Below are 17,379 nucleotides of genomic sequence, written 5' to 3'. Positions count from 1 at the left end.
ATATATATATATATATACACTGCCCTAAAAGAGTAACTTCATTTTGTCACAAATCTGAGGGAAGGGTTATTTTCCTCAAGTTTCTATGTAAATCTTAGCTAGGCTACTTAAAAACACAGTAGTATCTGTTTATATAAATGTGATAAAATACATAAATATATTATAGATTCAATCTATTATATCTGCCATCTATCTAATGTAGGTTCACGTCTTCGTGTCTGGCCCATAGACTGTAAAAAACAGGTCTGGCCTCACATTATGGGAAGTGCTAGTGGCTATGCAGTTTAGAGTAACTTTGCAATGCTTCATAAAATGTACAAGTACTAAAATGTAGATGCATGTCTTATCGAAGTCATGGAAGCTTGCCTAATTTAAAAAACTCGATAATTACTCCATCAGTAGTGGTAAATCGCATTTCTAGCCATTAGAATGTAGTGTACGCTGCTAACTGCGCTTGTTAGAACAGATGGTTTGAGAGGAAGTTGTGTGCACATGCGCAGTGCGCCTGCATAGAGCTGAAGCGCAGCGCTATGAGAAACAAGAGAGAGAAAAACACCCCTTATCTGTAGAGAAAGGCTCAAAAGTTCACTCGTTTCGCACAAAATCCTTTCTACGACTCACTCAGGTCACATATCGCACCGTGTTTCTATGTCTGTGATGCGGAGTGTCTGAGAGGTTTGTAAAATTATTTTTTTCTTGTATTTTAACCACCGCTCTGCGCACTGACACAAAGACAGATGCTTACTCGATCTACACCATTATGTGCTGCTTTGGCACAAACAAATCAGGTTCGTGCGGGGTTTAGCAGAAAGATCTTTATTTGTTTTGGCTGCATTTAAAGCAGCATTGTTGACTCTGACTCTGCCTTTGTTATGGTTCTGTCTCTTGTTTGGGTCGTGCATGAAATTTAGGCCAAACGAGACGAGCCTTGGTTTGCTAACTTGGTTTCTTGACACTTTTTCTCTTCGTTTTCCACATCAGTTGCACTGCAATCGGATCTAACGCAAAAGCGACAACTGTACGGCGCTCACATGTATGTACAAACTTGCTCGAACGCGGTAGGAAACGCGGTTATCGATATATAACACAAACTTGGGACGGATGGAGCCGGTTTCGTAGCGCATTACAGCGATGTCCGATTCGCGAACGAATCGCTCTTTTGAATCGGATCTTTATTAGTGATTCGATTGATCCGGTTCTCAAAAACACGATTTGTTCGCGATTACGGAATCGTTTGGGACTCACTTGTATTGATCATCGAGAACCGACTCTTTCGGACTCGATTGAAAACTCAACGACTTATTAATTCGAGAACTTCTTTTTCAAATATGAATTATACTTATTATTTAAAAATAAATTTTAAATGAAATACAGCGCCATTTTAGAAAAAAGAAAAACAAAGCTCCTAAATTGAAACAGGAAAAGGGGGGAAAAGCGAAATTGTTTTGCTGACAAATCATAAATCGGTCAATATTTTGAACATTTTTGAAGATAATTTGGTTTGGCAAATAGCCGTGTCCACTTGAACACAAGGTTCTTCCCGCTTGAAGTTATTCTGTTGCAAATTCTACCAGCAGCCTTTAGCCTTAGGTACAAAAACAAAACCATTTCTTTCATCCTATTTTTGTGACTTGAGTAAGTATTCTTTTAAATAATGGTAAGTTTCATCTATGGTATGTGCATATCACTGTACTTTCATTAAGTTGTACTGTATCTGTCATCAGCCATCCGCCATTGGCCATTGAAACATTAGGGGCACCGCAATGTTTTTTTTTTTCTTTCATTAATGTATAAGTATTTTGTGTCTGTTTTAGATATGATGTTCTCTCTTTTACAATTGGCTTGTCCCTTCCTGTGCTGTGCATCATTTAAACAAACATCATGATCATGTGTTCTGCACGTTCTTGGATCCCAGATTGTTCCCACTCGTTTTTTCAGCTGGTTCTAAATCATCTCATTCACCCGACTCAATATTTACAATACATGCCCATATCAGCGTTATGATGTCACTTGTCTGTAGTCAGAAGTGTAGGCTGCAAAACAGTGGGGACAAGAACTTGCTGCTGTGCCAGTGTAGATGTGGTGTTAAAATGCTGTTATTCTTGCCAGGGTTCATTGAGTCTCTGCTGAGAGTGGCATCCCACAGAACTGCCATCATCTGCCAAGCTCTCTGCTCTGGAAGGCTCGCAAAACTCCCACAAGTGAGATTCAGCATTCTTACTGAGGTGAGTGTGTGCGCTTTTTTTCATGAGGTGGCATGTAGATGAGTTAAATGATGAGTGGATTGTAGAGATTGGTGAATTCTGATTTGTCCTGTACAAACTAATACGTTTCATCCAATACAAGTTAAACTCAAGTGACTGCATTTGTAGCATATTGTTGATTACCACAGTAAATTAATCAATAAATCATCTCATCAGGTTTACAGTGGAAGTAAATGGGGGCCAGAGAATAAACAGTAAAATATATAGTGTTTATAGATGTTGATAAATTATAGATTTTGGTGATAGAATTGTTCGCTGCTCTTGCCTAGGTATGAGGATGACGTAAGGCTGGTCATAATCGGCATACATTCACACAATATCTAAATATGAAAACAAGTCCCAGTGCAATCAGTTTGCATGATCACATCATAGCAACAGTCACAGATTTTAGTTAAGTGACTAATAACTAGCAGATCATTCACATAGAAAAATAGTTTTCTACCTGTAAACAGCTTTACAGCTGAAATAATATTATTATGAGTTTCTCATATTACTTGCATTCCTTTCTGCGATTCTTGCAAACTACTGGCGAAAAAAAAAGTGCTGGCGTTTGATTTTTGTTCTGAATTTTTTGGAAGTACTATTTTTGTGTTCCAAGTGGAGGTAAATGCTGTAGAGTTTTGCTGATTTTCACGACATGGATGCATGTTTGGTTAATTGTGTGTCTGTGTGTTTAGGATGGCTTGTTTCGAGGCTGAGGTCAGTATGCACTGTTAGTCATTGTTTCCAGTCATTCTGACGGCTGTGTCTCTGAGCTTGAGCCCAGGGATGACATGGAAGCACAACCTGCTGATCTCTGAACACAAGGTATTATTTGACATAATATATTCTCATTGTATTACTCAGTTTGTACTGATCATCTGTTTCTCTTAACTATGGCATCTAGAGTATCATTAAAAAGTTTAGGGTCACTAAGATTTTGTTGTTGTTGTTATTAAAAGAAATTAACACTTTAACTTTGCGAAAGTGACAGATTTTCAAAAATTATTGTTTTATTAATAAGTGATGGTTACTGAATTTTCTTCTCATCAAATAGTCTACAAACAATCTGTTTCCACAAAAAAAGTTTAAGCAGCACAACTGTTTTCAAAATTGATAATAATAAGAAATGTGCCAAATCAGCATATTAGAATGATTTCTGAAGGATCATGTGACACTGAAGACTGGAGTAATGTTGCTGAAAATTCAGCTTTGCATCACCTGAATACATTTCAATTTAAATGTATTAAAATAGAAAACTTCTATTTTTTTGGTATTAGCAACCACTCTATATAAACTTTGACTTAACAGTGTACCTCAGTTGGGATTATTTCTAGACGTTTGAGAGAGCTGCCTTGTGATTGTAACCAGTTCTCGTATTGGGAAGTCATATTGACTGACCTGTTTTGACTATAGTTGCACAGATTTGTCTTGGTGTTGTGTGTAGGCCGAGCAGTGAGCTAAATCAGGGACGTGGAAGGGTGAAAGCAGGCCATGTCACGGGTTCCCACACCCCCTCCCCCAGGGGAAATGACATCAGGACCTGTGGCGGAAAGCTGGTGTTATACACAGGTGAGAGAGACCGGCTGAATGGAAAATGAATCGTTCTGAGGGAGAACACCAGTCATAAATATCCCTCTTTTTTTTATTTGTATCGACAGGTGAAAGTTGTGAAGTTTTCTTACATGTGGACGATTAACAACTTCAGCTTCTGTCGGGAGGAGATGGGAGAAGTCGTAAGGAGCTCGACCTTCTCCTCGGGCCCCAACGACAAGATGAAATGGTGTGTTTCATCGCTTTCTGAGTGTTTGTCGAAAGCTCTCAAGTGGCCTCTTAATTCTTCTCTATAGTGCCTCACCATCCTGCCGAGCCAAACACACTCACATACACCCACGAATACATGCTTGACCTTTCCAAATATCATTGTCTGTGAAATGACAGTGGCCCATTTTGATTTAGGTTGTGCTTTCAATGAGCCGTCTGGGACTAACTTTGAGATTCGCAAAAGATTTCTTTTGTCACTGACAGCTGATTAATTGCTTTACCATAAATCTTGTCTCTGATGAAGATCTGACTACGATGGCCGTCCACAGACTAATAAATGGCTGAAGAGCCAATAAAGTTACATTTATGAGTCGTATAAGATATATTTAGGTTGTCAAATGACAGAATTGTGTGGTTAGGGATGTTCAGAAGCAGCGTTGTACATGCTATTTCAGTGGTTTAAAAAACAGATCTTTACATAATACACTGCTGGTCAAAAGTTTGGAATAATTAAGATTTTTATTTTTATTGTTGTTGTCGAAAGAGAGAGTCTGCATTTATTTGATCAAAAGAGACAAAGGTTTCCACAAAACTACTAAACAACAAACTGTTTTCAACATTGATAATAATAAGAACCATTATTAATAATTGCCAGCAATGATAATTGAGTCGCAAATCAGCATATTAGAATGATTTCTGTGAGACCGAAGACTGGAGTAATGACTGAAAATTCAGCTTTGCCACCACAGGAATACATTTAAATTACATTTTAAAATATATTCGAATTGAAAACAGTTATTTTAAATTGTAGTAATGTTTTACAATATTCCTGTTTTATTGTATTTTTAATCAAATTAATGCAGCCTTGGTGAGCATAAGAGACTTTCTTCCAAAAACATAAAAAATCATTTTATTGCATATGGATACATACTGCGTTTTTCAATTATGATAAATTATTAAAATAATTTAAGATTTTAAACTCTTTTTTTTTTTTTTTTTTTTTTGTAATGCTGACATTTTTTTAACACGCTCTCCTATTATTTATTTAATTTTTTTTCTGCAGGTGTTTGCGAGTGAACCCAAAGGGTCTGGATGATGAGAGTAAAGATTATCTCTCTCTGTACTTATTGCTTGTCAGTTGCCCAAAAAGTGAAGTGAGAGCAAAGTTCAAGTTTTCTTTACTGAACGCCAAAAGAGAAGAAACTAAAGCCATGGGTAAGAGCTTTCTGTACGTTCATTGGGTTGCAAAGCGGTGGAAAATTATGGTAAATTTACAGAAATGTCTAAAAATTTTCTGAAAGTTCACAAAAAATCCTGGACAATTTTCAAAAACATTTTAAATTTTCTGCCCTTTTGCAACCCCAGACGTTCACATGGTTGAGTTTGTGGTATAGCAAATGTTTTATTTGTATCAATACCTTTTTTTTTTTTTCTCCCCACACATCAGAAAGCCAAAGAGCCTACCGCTTCGTCCAGGGAAAGGACTGGGGCTTCAAGAAGTTCATCAGGAGAGATTTCTTGCTGGATGAAGCTAATGGACTTCTTCCTGATGACAAGCTCACTCTGTTCTGTGAGGTACCGTAACATGTAAGGTTTCATGTACACTAAACGTTTTGGTGTGATAATGTCCTTCCTTCAAACCAGTGACTCATTTGTTTAGGTGAGTGTGGTCCAAGACTCTGTAAACATCTCTGGCCAGTCGAACACAAACATGCTGAAGGTTCCGGAGTGTCAGCTTTCTGACGACCTGGGGAACCTGTGGGAAGGCTCCAGGTTTACAGACTGCAGCTTGTTCGTGGGAGGGCAAGAGTTCAAAGCGCACAAATCCATACTGGCAGGTGAGCTTAGTCATCCCAGCATGCCATTGACAGACGTTTGGGGTAGACCCAGATTAGCTTTCCTGCACAGACAATAGAGAATGATAATGAGGCACATGATGAATTTGGCAGCATTTGCACACAGATGATTCACTTGAAACTGATGATTCATGTTTCCTTTGACAGCGAGGTCACCCGTATTCAATGCCATGTTTGAACACAAAATGGAGGAGAGTAAAAAAGTAAGTGATAAGATGTACACCACCGTTCAGAAATGGACAAACCTAACCTTGATTCTTTAGAATTACTGTTTACTACATTTTAGAATTGTAGTAGTAGTAATAATATTTAATAGAATTTTAAACTGTGATTTTTAAATTATTTATTTTTAAAAAAATCTTTATTTTATTATTGAAATAACGCAAAATAAAATGATATTATAAAATACACTGCCGTTCAAAAGTTTGGGAAAAGTCAATTTTTTTACAATGTTTTTAAAGAAGTTTCTTATGCTCATCAAGGCAGTATCTATTTGATCAAAAATACAGAAACAAACAAAAAATATTTTGTCAAATATTGCAAGTGCTTCTGTTTTAATATACTTTAAAATATAATTAATTCCCGTGAAGCAACGCTGTATTTTCAGCTTCATTACTTCAGCATTACTTTCAGCATCCTTCAGAAATCATTCTAATATGCTGATTTATAATCAGTGTTGGAAACACAGAAACTGCTTAATATTTTTTTTGTGAACTGTGATACTTTTTTCAGGATTCTTTGATAAATAAAAAGTTAAAAAGAACAGTGTTTATGCATAACAGAAATAAATTATTTTAAAGTATATTAAAATCGGAAACAAATTTTATACTGCGATAATATTTCACAATATTACTGTTTTTTTTCTGTATTTTTGATCAAATTAATACAGCCTTGATCAGCATAAGAGACTCCACTAAAAAACATCAAAAATCTTACTGATCCCAAACTTTTGAATGGCAGTGAGGGTATATATTACAAAATAAAAAAACACAGATAATGTGTAAAATTTTATACAAATCTAGAAAACTTCTGTTACATTAATGTAATATAGTATGTAGTAACAGTGTGTGTAAAATAAACAATAGACATACATATTTATTTATTTATTTTACACACTAAAATTCTTAAACCTGATCTTTAATTCATTAGAATTTGAATTTTTCTCAACCCCGTCACAGAACCGTGTGGACATCAGCGATGTTGAACCGGATGTATTTAGGGAAATGATGGTATTTATTTACACTGGTAAAGCTCCTAACCTGGAGAAAATGGCAGACAGCCTGTTAGCTGCTGCAGACAAGGTAAGACGCTGCTGCTCTGAAGGAAAAGTGCTTTTGTTTTGCGTTCCCGCTGCTGTTATGCGTGAACTAACACTTCCTGTGATTGACCTGCAGCTTGTTTCCTTCTCTTTCGTTTTAGTACGCTCTGGAAAGATTAAAGGTATTATGTGAGGAGGCTCTCTGTAACAGTTTGTCTGTAGAGAATGTGGCTGACATCCTCATCCTGGCTGACCTGCACAGCGCAGAGCAGCTTAAAGCACAAGCCATAGACTTCATTAATAGGCAAGTACACACTCAGTTCATACTCACTCGCAACTCTTTGTATACTTTACAATTTTTTGTTTTCTGAACACAAACATAATTATATTTACATTGTAAATGGTTGCAAATTTAATAACTCCGGTTTAATTGGGCTGTTTTAAAAGGATATGTGATGGTAGAATTAAGAGCACAAATTATTATTATTATTATTATTATTATTATTATTATTATTATTATTATTGTCTTCCATCAGATGCAGTGTTCTTAGACAGCTGGGCTGTAAAGATGGGAAGAACTGGAATAGCAAGTATGTGTGCCAACATGCTACCATCTCCCAGAGTCCTTTGCAAATAAAAAGCACCAAACACATCTGTATTTAACAGGAAGCTCCAGTTTGCATAGTAATTATGTGACTAAGATATCCATAAAACAAAATGATTCATGGCACAGCTTGTGGAGTGTTTTTTTTATTATTATTATTTATTTTTATTTTTTTGTGCTTTTCTTGTTATATGATCACATTTAAAAAAAAAAATGTTCTGGGCTCGATGCAGTCTAGACATTGTCGACAGCAACGTAACGGAACAAACTTTTTTACTGTGGTAAAATCGCTGTAACATAAGGCCATGGATAGCTTTTAAAGCAGGAAAATATATTTTATTTAAAAAATAAGTTTTATTTTTAATTTATGTATTTTTTTTTTATTATACACAACCTTTCAATCTTTTTATGCTCGCCTAAGGAGGATTTATTTGTTATAAAATACAGTAAATCAACAATATTGTGAAATATTATTATAATGTAAAATAACTGCTTTTAATTTGAAAAGATATTAAAATGTAATTTATTCCTGATGGCAAAACTATTTTCAGCATCATTACTCCAGTCTTCAGTGTCACATGATAATTCAGAAATCATTCTAATGTACGATTTGCTGCTCAGGAAACATGTCTTTGTATTATTAATGTTGAAATTGTCCATTTATATTCTCCAGATGGTTGTGCACCATTGTTGTACTGTATATGCGGTATTTCGTTTTCCAAACCACATGCCACAGATGCTGTGGATAGAGCTTAACTTGTTTTGAACCCAGAACATTCCTTTAATTAGCATAATTTCCCTGAATTAATAAAAATCCCAGATTATTTTTACTCATTTCATCAGCATGTGACGAATGTTATGTCATTTCTAGATCGTAACCTTCAGGCTTGTTTTTGCTCATTCGCAGTCATGCCGCAGACATAATGGAGACCGCAGGTTGGAAAGCGATGATTCAGTCCCATCCTCACTTAGTGGCCGAGGCATTCCGGGCTCTCGCTTCAGCCCAGTGCACCCCTTTTGGTCTGCCTAGGAAACGGCTAAAACAGTCCTGACCTTTGCCCTCACAGACTGCTTAGAACAAAACGCATGAGGAGGCAACTACCCCACCGAGCCCTACTTCCCCCTCCTTTTTGCGCCCCTCTTCACTCACCCGTCGCCCTTACCAGAGACCGGATAGAGGAGCTAGTTCAAACCACAGTGCTCAAAAAGAAATGGACTTCGCCATGCTGTTTACTTTGGGCATCATTTCAAAAACGGCCTTAAAGGATCTGCCCCTTCGCTCCTTGGTGTCTCTACTTGTAGCTACGTGCCTGCTGCGACTGATCCCAGACCTGTCTGGATTGCACTAGCTCCCACATAATGCAGTAGTTTTAACATGGTGGTGTTTAGGACCTTATATGTTACATGTTCTTGAGGGGGGAGGGTTGCATTAGCCCTTCTCGTGAACTTGTGGTCTGACGTTTCAAAAACAACAAAAAAAAAAACATAAGTATACACTTACTAAACGCATACCCACGCACACGCATCGAGTGCAAAGATCGTCTCCACTGACGCTTTTAAAGTGATGTTGCCTATATTGCTGGCAGAATTACACATTGTATGTCTATCATCATTAAAATTGGCGTTAAGTATTAACTGAGGTCGTGCTGTAGAATACATTATGAGTATTACACAAGAGCGGCTAAAGACGTCGATATTTTGCACCAACTTAAACTAATGGTAAATATGAAGATTTGTTTACCGTGTTGTTTACAGAACTTGTTTTCCCCTTTTTCGCACAGAGTTAGTTTTGACTTTAGTTGAAGTTATTTTCCATGGTTTAACATACTCTATGGATCAGGAGAGTTCTTTGTGTTTGAAAAAATGTATCGTGGTTCAAAATAACTTTTATTGCTTTGGAAATAAAATGGTGAAAAAAAAAATGTACTGGTCTTACTGTGATCTTTTTCACTCCTTTTCTTTATTTCGTGTTTCTAAAAACAGCTTACCTTTTTGCATGATGTCACTCTTCTTTGAACAGCCATATAGATCAGATTTCATGAGCCAGAAAAAAGAAAACAAAAAAGCCAAATAACAAAAGAATCATGTTGACTTAAACATTTAAAATGCACTTATTTTATATATATATATATATATATATATATATATTTTTTAACAGAATGTTTTGAGAAAAATGATTTATGATTCTCCCCTGCATGGAAAGTTTATCAAAATGACTATATAAATATTGTCTATTTCAAATATTAAATGTTTTTACTGGCACATTTTTCCAGTCAAAAGACTTGTTAGCTTTCAGTTGGCAGATGAACATAATGGAAAAAATATATTTTACAATTCTGTCCAAATTGTAATAGTTTTAGCTTGACTTTGACTTTTAGAATCTTTTGAAAGTTTCAGAATATCAGCACCTTTAAAAACTCACTTTTCAAACCATGTGTGGCGCTGTATGATCTTTACGTTTAACTAGCAAACTTATTCACTTATTCGCAAACTTATATTTTGGTCTGTGGCTTCAAAAATCATTTGAATGGATTTATATAAATCTTCTCTTCTTTTTTAGTCTTTAAACATCTGGGGACGACTTAAGCTGAGATCAAAGCCAGCGAGCTGTAAATCCTCAAACACCCTGTTCATCAAGCCATGAGATTACACAGACTCTCACCGACATTATATGTACATTTTTCAGATGAGAGTTTGTGCATATGTTCAGACCTTTATGAAACCGGTGTGAGAATGTCATATTTGTTTCGATATGGCAGAATTTACAGATGGCAGAGGTTTAATGGCTGTTCTGAAACAAGACTTTTCTGGTCGTGTCAGAGGGATACTGAAGCTTTTAAGAAGATTTTGTAACAAATGTGGTACAGAGTTGACTGCTCAAGCTTTGTCTGACTTTTTTTGTTTGTTTGCATCATCTGTGCAAGGATTTTTATCCAACTTGTGAAGTTGTATACCAAAAATCTGCCGACAGTCTTTGAGTCAAAACAGGAACTAACAAGGGAGCATTCTGGAAATTTAAAACTTGTCTTTTCTTTAATAACTGAAACAAAATACAAAAGAACTGAGGAGCACATTATGACTTTAACATTAATCTTAGTTTTTGACAATGTTTCTGTGAACACAAAAAAATGTTGGCATGAAAGGGAGGGCATCACAAATGGCTGCAATACGAGATGTTTTACATTTTTTTTGTTCTGTTCTTGAATCCCAGCTTATGTTGATGGGGAAATTTGTTTAGGATCTTTTAAAACTTCACACTGATGACATCACAAGAGTCACTGAGAAAGGGTCAGGGGGTCATTGTGGAAACCATAGATGTGGTGGTCTTGTCCAATCTAAACGTCAACCACACAAATCAGCCTTCAGGAATTCAGGTCTTAAGCCCGGATTCACCCAAAAATAAAAATCGTACTCATTTTGTTCCAGACCTGTTTGACTGACTTTTTTCTCAGGAAAATTTATTTTTTGGGTGAACTATTCCTGTCATCGACTGCCCTAGGAGGACAAGTAAGATAGAATCAAAAGAGAGATTCCTCATCTGACCTTGCTTCCATTTATCCGGTTCTTTATGGAACAGAAGAAGGAAACTACAGGTTAGAGAGGCTCTAACAATGAGATGACACCTTAGTTACCTCAACACGCCCAATCTAGGCTGTGCTATCCCACAGAGGTATAGGGGGTGTCACTGTGGTAGTTGTAGTCTGGGCAGACCTTCTGTACTAGCTTGTAGTCAGCACTGAAGAAGTCAATGTAGATGCAGATGACCTTGAATGGCTTGGAGCAAAGCCAAGACACATGGCTTTGGGTCTGTTCCTGGAAACATACCCTGTTCGGGAAGTCGCTGCAAACGGACATCCTCTTGCTGCGGTCCGTCTTCTCATATTCCACTCGACAATTGAAGGCCTTATTGTCTTTGGGTACCTCTATGGTCTCCTGTTGAGTGATCTCAAAATCGACAGCCTTGGAGGGCGGGACCAGGCTGACGGACACGTTGCCCAAACCGGTGGAGTTGTGGCGGAAATAGACGCTAAAGGTTCCGTTGCCATGGTCAACGATTTTCCCATTAATGAGAAGGTTTAGCTTGACCGTTTTAATGTTCGAATGGAAGTCGCCCCAGCCAAACATCTTCTTAAACTTGCCCGTTTTCACATAGGGGCGACGTTTGGCCCTTGAGAGGATTCCTTCGGTATCAGTGTGGTTGGATAACCAAGCCCACAGATCCAGTGCCCCGGGATCCGGAGCAGTTTCACGGCTCTGGCTGTTAGATTGGGACGTGTGGGAGAAAAGCCGCAGGGATTTGAGAATCCCTGAACGAGAGCCGTAAGGAGAGACACTTTCCTCCTTATCGCTCTCTCCCCAACCCAGAGGAGACACAGCTGCTCTGAGCTCTGCTCCACATGTCACCCAAAGACAAAACAAGGAAGAGAAATGTTAAACGAAAAGGTTGTAGATGCTAATGTATCTTAAGAAAAATAAAGATCCAATCCAGTCCAGTGGACAAACATAAAGGTTTTTCCCAAAGTCAACATTACAAGACATTCAAAAACTACTCTACTTCCATATTTTTGCAGAAAATTATTGAGTTTAACTGTGCTAATAAAAAGACATTTCAGACACACTTCACGGTTTCTACGATTATTACATTAGTGGAACCCTTCCGAGAACTGCTTGGATACCTTCTGAAGGTGCTTCAGATATGCTAGTGTATGCACAAGGAACTTTCCCTTATGATGGGGTTGCTGGAGTTTCCACACTCAAAGGTCTTTACTGATATTTATGATTCCTTGAAGAACCTTTAACATTCATGGATTCTTTCCATTCCACAAAAGGCTCTTATAGTGGATTTTTCAACTGTTCTTCACTAAGAAAAATGATCGCTGATAGGTTCTTTGGGGAACCAAATGGTTCTTCTATGGCATCACTATGAAAGCTTTACTTTTAAGAGTGCAATATGTTAAGAGTTCTTGCAGGAACTAATTTAAATTTTGAATGTTCTTCAGAGAACTTCCCTTTTAGAAAGGGTCCCCAGAAGTTCTCCAGAAGGTTCTACCAGCAATCTAAGAAACCCTACATAATGCCTCAAGCATCTTTACATGAAAAGTGGTCAATCCATACCACTGTTAAAATGAGAAGATGCTTGAAGCACCATCCTGTCAAACCAGAAAAACGCTAAAGGAAATTGAAGGAACACTTTTTAGGTTGCCTCAAATACCTAGACCACAGATGTGTACTAAGAAAGAAATGAGTTGCCTTTAAGCATAAAATATTTAGAGGTAGCGAACATATATATTAGGTTATTAAGGTTTTAAGAATTCCCCAAATGCCAAACACTGATGTGCATGTCCACATTCACACCTCACATGTGAAATGATAAATTAATAATCACTACAGTATAACATGAATAACATTACAGCAAGTATATAGACAAAATCAAAGGAGATGCATCACTACATAAATAATCAAAACATAAAAAGGGGATGGGAAACTGAAAGCTGCATGAGACAGCCCTGTTTTAAATGATGCAAACAGGATGTAACATCTCCAAAGTATGAAACTGTTCACTGCAATGCAAGTTTACTACTGACACAATAAACACTATCTGCCTCAAGCCTAAGACAGTGACACCCACACAGTCACACACCCAGCAAAACTGGTTCCTAAAACACACCCATGACTCCTGCTAGCTTTTTTAGTCTGGAGATTCATATTATTACTACAGCCAATCAATCAGATTGCAGAAATGGTGAAATATGAATGAACAGAAAAAAGCACAGGAAAGACCAAAGGAGCAAGATCAGGGAGGAGCTGCCCTACTCTCATTCTCTCCATCTTTCAACGAAGCTCAAAAGCCTCTCACATATACTTTCAAACGCACAAATTGCTAGAACGAAATAGTGTATGTCCCAAAGGCTGTTTAGTCCCCATCTCCCCAAGTCTCAGCTTTCTCCATCATTTCTCTTTCATTTTCAGAAAAAAAAACCAAAGGGGTACATATTTAGGAGACACAGATCATTTGTGCATAAACTTAATAATTCAAACCTGTGACGGTGAATGAGAAATAAAACCTTCAGTGCGGGAACATCTGCTGTTTGTTAATTTCAGTATCTTGCAAATTCATGATCCACAGAACAAAACAACTACCGACATCCTCTGGTGAGACATGAAATGCCAAATGTATAAATCGAAAAGGAAAAAAAATAAGCAGAGTGAAAACAGGTTAATTTTGATCAATCGTAATAAATCTGTGGAATAAATTAAACTGAAAATAAAATATAGTGGGAGGGGGGGACACGCATTTATTTTATATTATTTATTTATAAATGAAGAGATTAGGGACTAAAATAAACACATTTTATTACAGTTCAAGGATGGAAATAAATTAAGGGAAAAAAGAACTAAGAATAAAAATCTGACTTTGTGATTGCAGTGAAAACAAAGTCTCTTGAGAGAGAATTTAGGGATGAGCCATCACAGTTTGTTATTTCATCTTCAACTGGTTTAAACTGGTTTCTGGGATCAAGTCTTAAACAGTATGTTGGGTTTGTGAAGTCAATTCACATGCATTAAAATTAATCTTTGGAAATAACACAATCACATACACACATTTTGTTCTCCTTTCAGAAATAAGCAAACTGATGGATTTAAGCCCTGTGGAAACTGGATTATTCAAAGATTTACAGAGGAAATGAGACAAAAAGCCACAGCATATTCTAAAAGCATATTTGGATTATACAAACTGTTTCGTCTTTAATAATAATATAATGTATTATTTAAAAATATATATAATTTTTTAACTCATACCTACCTGTTTCTCAAATACTACGTCAAAACAAAAAAGACTTATTACACAAGATTATTATAGAGATAAGTATTAGTTACAGCAACAATATTAATAAAAATAATAATTTACAGTGTCTTTTTCCAACTTTCACCAGTAATACACCCTGGGAGAAGAAAAGGTTCATTCATTCTGGCAAACAAAATACTGCGGTAGTCACATATAAAACAAATAAAATAAATAAAATTTTGACTAAAACTAAAAAAATGAAATAAAATTAATACCATGTGTAAGCAGAGCATAAGCAGGACAGAGTAACACTGGCACATCTTCATGTGTTTTCTGAGTCCAGATCTGGCTTAGTAAAGATCAGGTCGACTCGTGGCAAGGTCTTCTGTGAGTATTCCTAAAAACACAAAAGCTGTCATGCTTGAAGATATGAGGAAATACATAAAAATAGTGTTAAGAGTAAACAAATACAATTTTAAAAAAATGGGCAAAGTCTACATTTACATTAACGGGATGATCATGTCAGCATGTCACTGACAAATAACAGGTTGAAATGTACATGAATGTATACAAGAAAGTATATAAAACTGGTCAAGTTTACTGGTTTAATTAGGCTTCTACCATTTTATTAACCTTTTTTGCTAATCCTGTGGTTTGAAAAAATAAATGTTAAAAATTACAAACACACCATGTAGACTCTCTAATTAAATGAAGTCATAAAAACGTTTTTACAATACAATATTAATTCGCAACATGAATTACAATTTTGTTTAAATTAGCTTTAAATGAAGTATAGAATGACACTGCTGTCACAGCTTGAAATGTCAAGTACCTGACAATATTTCCAGTACTGAGAAATACTGTATTAATGAACATGCAATTATTTTGGGAAGAGGATTATAGTTATTCTTTGTTATATAAATTCATTCAACGGGGCAACAAATTAAGTAATGCAAAAGAGTTATCTAATAAATAAACAATTGTTTAATATTATTAACAATAATTTGTTTCAGTAAAACTCACCCGTTTACTGTAGAGTTGGACCCATACATCTCTGTGCGGTGAGCATCCTTACAGTGTAGTTATCGTAATGCTTAAAGAGATGAAGAAAAACATCACTCCTCGACAGTCCAAACTCAAAGTGACCAGCAATAAAAACTTCTTCGCATTTGATTAAAACAATATAATCTTCTTCTTTACTCAGCGTGGCTCGTGTCCAGCTGCATTAAATCCTCTTAGCTCTGCTCATCTGGCTGCATGCCTTTCCTCTGTAACACTCACATATCCTAACACGATTAGTTGCGGATGTGATTGTCCATCCAAAAGAAAATAATAATAAAACTGCTCTCTAAGCAGTCCCCTGGGTAAAAGTCCAGTTTTGCTGCATCCTTGCCCGCTCGCTCTTCCTAAACTGATGTTGTGTGATGGATCAGTGCGCTTTTGGGTTGTGACAGTGGAGTCACTGAGCCCAACCCCTCAACATCAGCACCAATAACAGCACACATCACACTATAAAGCTTGTTTTATATATTTAAAGCCATTTAAAACCACCGTGTGTTAACTTAGTGCTAAGAAGCACTTTGATGGCTCATAAAACAGCAGAAGACTTGCCTTGTGGGCAGAGTTTATATTTATGTGACAAAAGTAGTATTAGGAACCATTTTTGAACTTTTATCATCATGAGACTCTGCAAAAAATAAAGCACATTTGTAAATATAATACATCAAATCTTTAGATTTTCATATTATTATATTAATCTTGTTTTAATATTGGAATAGTTACTGGGTAGTCTAAATGACAGTGAATGTTTCTCAGGGCTTGGTAATAAAAAGCTAATGAAAATTTAACCCAAATATAAAAAATAAAATTGAACAGACATTTATCTTAGCTTCTAAAGTGTCAAGAAGCCCCAGTTGCACACTGTGTAGGGTAAGTTGAAATTGTAGTAATTAAAAAAAGAATAAAAACTCTGAAAGACAAACTACCAAAAATGTAAAAGGTGACATTCAAAAATCAAACCATTGTTTTGCCAAATGATAAACTTTTTCACTTTCACTTCTAAATTTGCACAAGTTTATATTATTTAATCCACGTTAACAACTTGCCCTAATAAGTATGAAAAAAAAAACACCCAATTAAAACTATAGTTGAATAAAGTGTAGTATTATCGTCAATAGCTATGACAAAATATTATATTAGAATTTTGGTTTGGATAATAGAATTCACACAGAATATTTTTAAATGTAAGGTTTACAATAAATGTTTCGGGGGAGGGGGTTAAGCAGCTAGTGAACGCATATTTGTGTAATTAATCCTGACTCAAAACCTTTTACCTTTTCTATATTATTATATTACATATTATATAGAATAAAAATGAAGAACTGTATCTAAACGATTTGCATTATTACAACAGTTTCCAAAACAGAGGGTTTTCATAAAGTTGCAATAGAGGAACCATTTTGGGTTCCCCAAAGAACCATTTTTTATTTTTTAGGGTGAAGAATATTTTAATAATCCAAAGAACTTTTTTCATAAGGAACATATTATGCAATTAAAATGTTTTATGGATGTTAAAGGTTCTTCATGAAACCGTTGATTCCAATAAAGGAGTTTTACAGTGTATTGCTGATTCTGAAGGATATGCATCCTTTTAAAACAAGTGTATGATAAAACCATTTTTGTCGATCTACTGAAAAATAGAGATATAGGAAGTCCTGCATTATGCAGACTCATGTTCAAAATGTGACTAAAATGGTATGAAAATCTATTTTTTTTTAAGTCATGTTGTAATAATTAAAAATGGTTTAAGAAACTAAACTGACAAAACAAACAAACAAAACAAGGGTTTAAATGCGCAGGTTTGTTTG

The 17,379-nt window shown here is 36.0% G+C and overlaps 2 protein-coding genes across 3 annotated transcripts; one reads left to right on the top strand and one right to left on the bottom strand.

Annotated features, from left to right (window-relative positions):
• Positions 1-465: 465 nt before the first annotated feature.
• Positions 466-9,649, top strand: LOC109054540 (speckle-type POZ protein-like B). 2 transcript variants are annotated; one of them, XM_042733910.1, is made up of 13 exons: positions 468-675; positions 2,110-2,225; positions 2,942-3,071; positions 3,691-3,815; positions 3,905-4,026; positions 5,071-5,222; positions 5,455-5,582; positions 5,668-5,845; positions 6,011-6,066; positions 7,042-7,164; positions 7,283-7,425; positions 7,658-7,711; positions 8,633-9,649. In XM_042733910.1, the coding sequence occupies exons 4-13, from the start codon at positions 3,738-3,740 to the stop codon at positions 8,775-8,777; spliced, it is 1,179 nt and encodes a 392-aa protein (XP_042589844.1). In that variant the 5' UTR covers positions 468-675; positions 2,110-2,225; positions 2,942-3,071; positions 3,691-3,737; the 3' UTR covers positions 8,778-9,649. The 2 variants fall into 2 exon arrangements, with proteins under 2 accessions (XP_042589845.1, XP_042589844.1); XM_042733911.1 differs by lacking the exon at positions 7,658-7,711 and having other exon boundaries at positions 466-675.
• An 879-nt stretch (positions 9,650-10,528) lies between these two features.
• Positions 10,529-16,466, bottom strand: LOC109054580 (neurexophilin-2-like). The gene is made up of 3 exons (XM_042733909.1): positions 15,536-16,466; positions 14,788-14,909; positions 10,529-12,129 (listed from the first exon to the last, which is right to left on the bottom strand). The coding sequence occupies exons 2-3, from the start codon at positions 14,836-14,838 to the stop codon at positions 11,383-11,385; spliced, it is 798 nt and encodes a 265-aa protein (XP_042589843.1). The 5' UTR covers positions 14,839-14,909; positions 15,536-16,466; the 3' UTR covers positions 10,529-11,382.
• Between the last annotated feature and the right edge of the window lie 913 nt (positions 16,467-17,379).

Source organism: Cyprinus carpio, chromosome B11 (assembly GCF_018340385.1).
Source record: "Cyprinus carpio isolate SPL01 chromosome B11, ASM1834038v1, whole genome shotgun sequence".
NCBI lineage: Eukaryota > Metazoa > Chordata > Actinopteri > Cypriniformes > Cyprinidae > Cyprinus > Cyprinus carpio.
Note: the sequence above shows the minus strand (reverse complement) of the source record. Positions and strands in the feature narration are given on the sequence as shown.